This window comes from Macrobrachium rosenbergii, chromosome 30 (assembly GCF_040412425.1).
Source record: "Macrobrachium rosenbergii isolate ZJJX-2024 chromosome 30, ASM4041242v1, whole genome shotgun sequence".
Classification (NCBI taxonomy): domain Eukaryota; kingdom Metazoa; phylum Arthropoda; class Malacostraca; order Decapoda; family Palaemonidae; genus Macrobrachium; species Macrobrachium rosenbergii.
In genome coordinates this window covers 511001-521000 of record NC_089770.1, presented here as the reverse complement: position 1 = coordinate 521000, position 10000 = coordinate 511001, and the positions used below count along the sequence as shown (strand labels likewise).

Here is a 10000-nt window from a genome sequence, read left to right as displayed (position 1 = left end):
AAAAGTTTTGAAAGGTGTCACAGTAGAGTAAAAAGGTTTGAAAGGTGTAACAGGAGAGTAAAAAGGTTTGAAAGGTGTCACAGGAGAGTAAAAAGGTTTGAAAGGTGTAACAGGAGAATAAAAAGGTCTGAAAGGTGTCACAGGAGAGTAAAAAGGTTTGAAAGGTGTAACAGGATAGCAGAAAGGTTTGAAAGGTGTAACAGGAGAGTAAAAAGGTTTGGAAGGTGTAACAGGAGAGTAAAAAGTTTTGAAAGGTTTAACATAAGAGTAAAAAGGTTTGAAAGGTGTCACAGGAGAATAAAAAGGTCTGAAAGGTGTCACAGGAGAGTAAAAAGGTTTGAAAGGTGTAAAAAGAGAGTAAAAAGTTTTGAAAGGTGTAACAGAGAGTAAAAAGGTTTGAAAGGTGTAACAGGAGAGTAAAAAGGTTTGAAAGGTGTAACAGGAGAGTAAAAAGGTTTGAAAGGTGTAACAGGAGGAATAAAACCTTTTCCAGCTGCACAATGAATCAATTGTCAGGAGCGGATCGAGGGAAGTAAGATGGAAGAAAGAGAATATGAACGGAGGTACAGCAAAAGAAATGAAAGTTTATAGCAGTAACTAGGGACCACGGAAGGCACGCTGCAAAGACCCTTATAAGTAACGCCTACAGTGCACCGCATGAGGTGCACTGATGACACTTACCCATCAGGATCTAAAATAAGGAATTGTAATGACATGTACTCATAATATTCCACGAACCGTTTGTTGTCAACTGTATTTGATATTATCTAGATTTGAATAAATTGGCGACTTACAAATCGCTTAAACAAACATGAACAGCAGAGGCTGAATTAAATGCAATTCGCTGTGCTGACTGGACGAATTAGACGTAAATAGTCAATATGTGTTGTTTGAAAAGATAATTTCAAATGTGTTGTTGGCTGGTAAGCATTTATCATTGCCAAAAACTCCGCTTGTCAAATCTGGTTAGAAAAAAGTCTACGGTCATTGCTCCCATGGTTTCATTATTCCTGGGCAGAAATATTTATTATTATTATTATTATTATTATTATATATTATTATTATATATTATTATTATTATTATTATTATAGCATATCTCCAGTGTTTCAATTTTACTTTGTGCTGCACTTTGTTTAACTTTGTTTATATATATATATATATATATATATATATATATATATATATATATATACATACTTATATGTATATATAGACTTTATAACCATTTTCTTCAATCTTCCCAATTTACATAATTGGTCGCCTAAAATCTTGCTCAAACGACAACACAAAAACAGCCGAAAATAAAATAGCGCCCCTCACACCCACACGCCCACCCGCCCACCCACCCACCCACCCACTCACTCCACCCCGCGCGTGCTGTGCGTGCGCACCTATATCTCTAATCCCACCTCCTCCCCTATTGTTGATTCAGCGCCGACCGTTTGCCTGGGAAATCAAATAGCTGTTATCTATTTCAACATTCAGGCCGTGAAAGCAGTATAGCAAGCGCTCGCTCGCGCGCGTGCGCGCGCGCGTGCGTGCGTGTGTGTGCAAGCGCTTCAATCTTCGAAATATGAGACAGTGATGTCTGTGTGTGTGTGTGTGCGTCCGTAGTCTGTCTCTAGCTCACGGCCTCAGAGCAAGAGTGAAATATGCGCCGTTTGTTTGCTTGGCACGTTTGAGATGTTGGGGATTTTTTTTTTCAAATATATTTTTTGTTGTTTTATTGTTGTTTTTCCTTTCATCTGCGTGATTCTCTGCTTTTACTTATGGGTTGTTTTTATCCATTTTCTTTGCTGATTGTTGTTTTTCCTTTCATTTGTATGATTCCCTTTTTTTAAACTGTTGTTTTTTTATCCATTGTCTTTGCTGATTGTTGTTTTTCATTTCATCTGTATGTTGTTTCTCGTTTTATTCATACGTTGTTCTCATCCATTTCTTTATTGCTTTTTCCTTTCATCTGATAATAATAATAATAATAATATATTAATAATAATAATAATAATATTAACAATAATAATAATAATAATAATAATAATAATAATAATAATAATAATATTATTATTATTAAAATTATTATTATTATTATTATTATTATTATTATTATTATGTATTATTATTGTTAATATTATTATTATTATTATATAGCTGCTATTTTGGAACACTTCATTTATACAATTTGAAGACAGAGTTTCAAAATCAGATCATAGGGAAAAAGCAAATTTAAATATGCATATGTTTTATTTTTCTTCGAATTTGACCCCATTACTAAAGCGTCCATTATATATATATATATATATATATATATATATATATATATATATATATATATATATATATATATATATATATATATATATATATATATATATATACATATATATGTATATATATATATATATATATATATATATATATATATTATATATATATATATATATATATATATATATATATATACAACCAACCAGTCTTTCACTGGTTCCTCTGATATACCAGGCGCATTCCTTCTATTAAGTAAACAATTGCACAGCCAACGGAAATCGATAGAGAGATTAAGCATTAAGGACAATATCGGCTTAGATAACAATGGCGGGAGAGCCAAGGTGTCTGGGAAAAGAGTGATTAATCACCTACAGATAGTTCCACAGGTATTCGAGGGATGAGAGAGAAAAGCCGGTTAGAATGACGGAAAATGAATGTAAAAAAAAAAAAAAATTTGCGCCGAAGTGTCTTCGGCGCAATCGAGTTTTCTGTACAGCCGCTGCTGCGTATAATCAAGGCCACCGAAAATAGATATATATTTCTGTGGTCTCGGTATAATGCTGTATGAGCCGCGGCCCATGAAACTTTAACAAGAGGTAATGCTGTATGAGCCGCGGCCCATGAAACTTTAACCAGAGGTTGGTGGTGACCTGTCCTAACTTTAACCTTCAATAAGATAAAAATACTGAGGCTAGAGGGCTGCAATTTGGTATGTTTGATGACTGGATGGCGGATGATCAACATACCAATTTGCAGCCCTCTAGCCTCAATAGTTTTTAAGATCTGAGGGCGGACAGAAAAAGTGCGGACGGACAGACAAATCCGGCACAATAGTTTTCTTTTACAGAAAACTAAAAATGCAGGAATGACATCATAACACTAAGACACTTTTTTTGTGAAAATATTCGTCGACAGTAATCATGAAACCTAACTTACTTCCTTTTGCATAAATTTACCAGAAAACTGAATGGAAAATCGACCCAATCAATCAATTAGGCGACATAACAGCCCCCCCAAAGAAATTCAGCTCTTTTGTCGAGGCAGAATCCTGGATTTCCAAGATTTCTAAACCAAAGCTGCAGAAATTGTGCAGCATATTTTTAGCCCGAGAAAACTCTTTGTGATTTCGAAGATAATGCTTCCCAGATGCGTTTCCCCCCAATTACAGACGTAGGAGAAGAGGAAGAACAAGAGGAGGAGGAGGAGGAGGAGGAGAAGGAGAAGAAGGAGAAGATGAAGGTGCAGAAGAAGAAGAAGAAGACGAAGGTGCAGAAAAAGAAGAAGAAGGAGAAGAAGAAGGTGCAGAAGAAGAGAAGAAGAAGGCGAAGAAGAAGAAGAAGAAGAAGAAGAAGAAGAAGAAGAAGAAGAAGAAGGTGCAGAAGAAGAAGGAGAAGAGGACGGCGCAGAAGAAGAGGAGGAAGAAGAAGAAGAAGAAGAAGAAGAAGTAGTTGAAGAAGAAGGTTTCTTCCGCAACGCAATATTGTTAATAAAAGGATCTAAGAAGTCAGTTCCTGCTTATTGGAAGCAATGAATTCTGCAGCGGATTTAGAAGTCTCTTTCGGCAATTCGCCTTTGTTATTGTTCTTTGTTATTGTTCTTTGTTTGTCTCCATTAGCTGTTCTGGAGAATGACACGACTAACTGAATACTGAATTCACGAAAGAGAGGGCCAGTTATTGCAGACCTCAAGTGAATCACCGGTTATTGCATAACTCGCGTGAATCACCAGCTATTACAGAAAGTGAATCGCCAGATATTGCACAATTCCAGTTGTTGCAAACCTCGAGTGAATCAATAGTCATTGCAGAGAGTGAATCACAAGTAATTGTAGAACGTGAATCACCAGTTATTGCAGAAAGTGAATCACCAGTTATTTCAGACCTCAAGTGAAACACCAGTTAATGCAGAATGTGAATCACAAGTGATTGCAGAAAGGGAATCACAAGTCATTGCAGAAAGTGAATCACAAGTGATTGCAGAAAGTGAATCACAAGTGATTGCAGAAAGTGAATCAGCAGTTATTGCAGAAAGTGAATCAGCAGTTATTGCAGAAAGTGAATCACAAGTTATTGCAGAGAGTGAATCACCATTTGCTTCTAATTCAATAAATATTGTGAAACATCCGAACATATATCCATTTCGGCTGAGGTCAGTATTCTTATATTATTATTATTATTATTATTATTATTATTATTATTATTATTATTATTATTATTATTATTATTTTATTACTCAGATGATGAAACCTGTTCATATGGAACAAGCCCACCAAAGGGGCCACTGACTTTGAAATTCAAGCTTCCAAAGAATATGGTGCATTCTGAAGCATCGGAGCTCTTTCTAGATATCCATTTAAGCTGACGTCAGCATTCCTTATTCTCTGCTTTATAGTCCTCTAAACACTGTTCTGACGTCACAAAGAACAGGGTCATTAATAAATTTGTTTGTCTGGCCACTTAACTGGGTATTTCCTAAGACGGGTCAAAAACCAGAAGGAACTGTCCTTATTGAACGAGACACATTGCAAAACATCCTGAAAAAAAGCTTCCTCATCCTTTTCAGGCAGTTGCCAGCAGGCTAGGATCTCTCGTTAGGATCTCTCGTTATTCTTGCCACTGAGTCTTTATCAAGCCTTTGTACGTCGAAGCCTGTAGGCAACGCCCCTAAAGGATGTTTCTGTTTTTCTCAGCTCTGCAGCAAATCATAAAGGTCTTGATTATCTCCAGAACTCTGGGGGGATAATAGTCTGAATATCTGGCAGGATTAACAGATCACAAGAACGCTCGTACTTGTGTACATATCTTGTACAGTGTTGTACAACAGAGCATAAGGAATCATCATCTGTTGTATGAAAAACGCGTCTATTTCATGGCCCTCTTAAGATTAAATATGTTCAAAGATTCAGCTCCCATATAGCATTAGCTGGACAAAGGCTTCTGGCTGAAATACAAGGTCTTCAGTTGGTAATATGTGTCAGTGTTGTACAACAGAGCATAAGAAATCATTGTCAGTTTTATGCAGAATGCGTCTTTGCTATGGCCCTTTTAAAATTATATATGTTCAAAGATTCAGCTCCCATATATAGTATTAGTTAGACAAAGGCTTTTGGTTGAAATATAAGGTCTTCAGTAGGCATTCTGCTCAGTGTTGTGCAAGAGAGCACAAGGAATCTTCATCTTGGTTCTAAAAGCGTAAAGGACCTTCAGTTCATCTCTTGTTCCTTGAGGGGCAAAAATCTGGGCAATGAGAAAGTTCTCTCACTAGCCACAGTAAAAAAATAATAATCGATATTTTGAGGAAGTTAAAGAGTTACATATTGCATAAATATTGAAGAATATTTATATAATCGTAATTTAGTAGCTTCATCAAAGACTGGCTAGAGATTACCTGTCTTGAATCTCAGTTACCTGGGAACATCCTGATGGAATTATGGCTCCGCCTAGCTACGCCTGCATACAATTGGCCAAGTCTCATGTCAATATTGGCAGGTAATATGCTTATATGAAGACGAAGCCTGCTGGCCAGAAGATGTTTGTTGATGCCAAGACTATCATTAAGAAATTTCTTAGGTCGTTTAGATATAGGTATTTGATAATAGAGGTGTCATACCTTTTAATGATGTTTTTGAAATGAATGATGAATTTGCAATAGGGGAGTTTGTTTCTGTTGAGTTTTTTTTTTTGAGATATGGAAGTTAGGTTTCTCGTGAGAGATCTCTGTAAGACTGTTCTCTCTCTCTCTCTCTCTCTCTATATATATATATATATATATATATGAGAAGAGAGAGTATATATATATATATATATATATATATATATATATATATATATATATATATATATATATATATATATATATAGATACATACATACATATAACTAAATAAAATTCACAAACACCCGCTTTCCATTTGGCAGTCAAAGATGATGGAAATGAACACTATGCATGCCAAATGTAAGGCACACAGAATTTGATCCAATGAGTGAAATCTCCAAGGATGGAAACACGGGTTTAGGCAATAATCCCAGAGAGAGAGCCAGCCAACTCTCCTCCTCTTTCTCTCTTTCTCTCTCTCTCTCTCTCTCTCTTTTCGCTTTATCCCTTGTGGCTTATAAGGGTGTGTAAGTACTGTATATTCATGGATGTGTGATTTGCAGAATCCACTGACTCTCAGTTGCGTGCGTTACATGCATGCATAAATGCCTGCCCACTCCAGTGCGCGCGCACACATGCATGCACACACACACGCACACACACACACATATACATATATATATATATATATATATATATATATATATATATATATATATATATATGTATATATATATATATATATATATATATATATATATATATATATATATATATATATATATATATATATATATACAGTATATATACAGCTGTATATACTATATTTATTCATTCCTTCTCAAATCAACACTAAACTCTCTACACTCTTATCTCTCTCTCTCTCTCTCAAACTCTCTCTCTAAACTCTTCCCAGAAGACGTCTAGTTATCCCCTTTCCTTTTTTTTTCTTTTTTAATTCAGTAGCTACTAAACGTCATCTAAGTTCCCCGGAATCCAATCTAAGTTCTACGAATGGAGTCACAACACATTAGCGGGGAGAGATACGCGTCTTTGATTGGAAAAATATAAGATTAGCAAAGCTGTCCTCCTCTTACTATTTTGTTAAGAGAGAATGGGAGATTGAGACTTGGGAATCCCACCCAGCTGATATATTTAATACACTCGACCACGCTTGCACGTCGAGTTGGAATAGGGCTGAGTAAGCGCAGTGGTTTTTATTATATTCGATTTTTTTTACGAATTTGCAAAATTCACAGCAATTTGAATTCCAGCATGGCGGTCAGGTTGACAGATTTCAGAGGAATAAGAGAGAACCGCAATTAATCTTTCCTCTTTTATATATATAAAAAAATCTATAACCAGCATTTACAACCACAACAACAACAAAATCAACCATTCCTTTTAGTCGTGCCCTAACGACTTCTCCAATCTTCCTAAGGGCATGGGGCCCTCGAATGACAAAAGAGGTTGTTCGGGAGGATCGCAGATCTGGGCCCAGATAATTCCGGGGTGGATGATGCACTTGTAAATGTCTAGTGCGAGAGATGGAATGGGAAATAGGATAACAGGTATGAAATTCTACTGTGATAATGAGGGAAGGAAGTGCTTCGGTATGGTTGGCAGGGTGGGAGAAAATCCATTGATTTAGTGATAGGACAGGTGCTTGTTTAGAAATGGAAATGTGATTCATGTGTGTATATGTGTATATATGTATGTATATATATAATATATACATACATATATATCTATAAATATATATATATATATATATATATATATATATATATATATATATATATAGAGAGAGAGAGAGAGAGAGAGAGAGAGAGAGAGAGAGAGAGAGAGAGAGAGAGAGAGAGAGATCAAACAGCAACATCCAAAAAGAAAAAATCCAAAAAATAATTAACTAGAAATACAAAAAAAGCTGAGTCACCAGGAACCACGATAACCTTTGCAACGGCTCACCTCACAATACAGATTGTAGATTTCGCGATAAACAAGAAAATATTACACCGGGCGGAATTCGGACGATGCCCCGGGGGAGAGCGATGAAAAAAGATCTTTCGTGGCTCCAGTAATATATCAGACCGGAACTGAATTTAGCAAGCATGAGTCGAAATAAACTCAAACTTTCTCTGCTGGACGAATGATTTAATGATTTTGTGACTTGATAATTCAGGTGGTTGCGATGAGATCGCTATCAGTTATTTCAAATGCGATTTTTTATATTTTCTTTTTTTAGGTTTTTGAAAAGATTATTGTGCCGGCTTTGTCTGTCCGTCCGCACTTTTTCTGTCCGCCCTCAGATCTTAAAAAACTACTGAGGCTAGAGGGCTGCAAATTGGTATGTTGATCATCCGCCCTACGGTCATCAAACGTACCAAATTGCAGCCCTCTAGCTTCAGTAGTTTTAATTTTATTTAAAGTTAAAATTAGCCATGATCGTGCGTCTGGCAAAGCAACAACACAGGCCGACACGGACGGCTGGGAGTTTCATGGGCCGTAGCTCATACAGCATTATAACGACCACCTATTTTCGGTGGCCTTGATTATACGCTGAGCAGAAAACTCGATTGCGCCGAAGAAACTTTGGCGCATTTTTTACATGCTTTTTGAGATATGACTTGGTTTCTATGTAAGAAATCGTATCCTAAATGATAAGAAAGGTTGAATGTTGGTGATTTAACTGAGAATATCTATATGTTTATGTCCAACTGCTTCCTAATTGAGATCAACTGTTTCAGACTTCTCGCTAATGTCATCGAAGATTACTATGGGAGACTAACTCTTAATCTTTCGTTACTTTACTTCTTTCTAATCATAAACGCCCCATACCACCATTTTTCCCTGTTTGAGAATGTCTCACGAACTCACCTCGTTGTCTTATCGAGTTTAACTTGAATCTAAACTATGTTTATCTACTGTTTACCTAAATTTCCGAGTCAAAACATTAAACCAGACACGCCCAGCATCATTTCAAACCTAAGATGAACTGGGGAAACATTCACAGTCGACCTTACCAAGGGCAAAGTGACTACAAGCACCTCCCTCCAGTATCGTAAAGTCAAACCTGACCCCAGGCAACATTTCCTTTGGACTCACTCACCTGGCAGCTTTGCAAACGGGACCCGGAACAGACCACTTCGGTGATTGGCTCAGAGACAATGTGCCCGACGGACAGAGCGGCGTTCGTGCCCTCGGGGGCATAGTTGCACCTGCACATGTTGTTGAAGGGGCAGGGCGTCAACTGGCCTACGACCCCCCGGAGGATGCAACACGCCCACAGCCACGCCCACAGACAGAGGCGCAGGTCCAGCCGTCTCGTGAATTGCCATGCCATCTGCAAATGAGATTCTGTGTTATTGACATTGGAAAAGATTTGTTTTTCATTTTAAATAATAATTGTATATATAAATTCATATATGTAAAAGAAAATAACTTTTATGTGTTATTATTATTATTATTATTATTATTATTATTATTATTATTATTATTATTATTATTATTATTATTATTATTATTATATATTATTATTCAGAAGATGAAACTTATTCATATGGAACAAGCCTACCAAAAGCTTCCAAAGAATATTATGAGTTCATTAGAAAAATATATAAATATATATATATACATACATACGCAAATTATACACATACATACATACACATACAACTTTCTAATCACAACACCCACTAATAATTGCCACGAGATAATTGAATCCGGTACCTCCATGGCCTGAAACGGCAGATAAAATAAAGTGATAAAACCATTGCTTTGTTATACTGCATCCAGAATCATTATTACTCTCGTCGGCGATTGGTCGTTCAGTAAAATGTTCAATGGTATAGCGAATTGCACCTATTGGGTGTTGGTGTTCACCTGTAAGGTGTATTGTATATGTATGTGTACCTGTATAAGGGTTTTGTATTTATGTATGTATATATATATATACATAATTATATGTATAAATATTTACACACATACACATCCCAAGATAAGGAATACACCATCCTGACCCTCCCTTACATTCCCTGCATTTCACACGGTATATTCAAGGCAGCTCTCTCAGTAAAAAGGAATTTCTCAAATGTCATTAAACAAAACAAAAATAGAAATATTCTGTGACATTAACAGCTCA

At 36.2% G+C, this 10000-nt stretch overlaps 1 protein-coding gene across 1 annotated transcript in view; it reads right to left on the bottom strand.

The window, feature by feature from the left end:
* Positions 1 to 10000, bottom strand: part of LOC136854882 (chaoptin) — a 356140-nt gene that overhangs the window by 47577 nt on the left and 298563 nt on the right. The window contains 2 exon segments of the mRNA XM_067131411.1: positions 8969 to 8989; positions 8992 to 9202. Of these exon segments, the coding sequence (XP_066987512.1) occupies positions 8969 to 8989; positions 8992 to 9202 (232 nt within the window).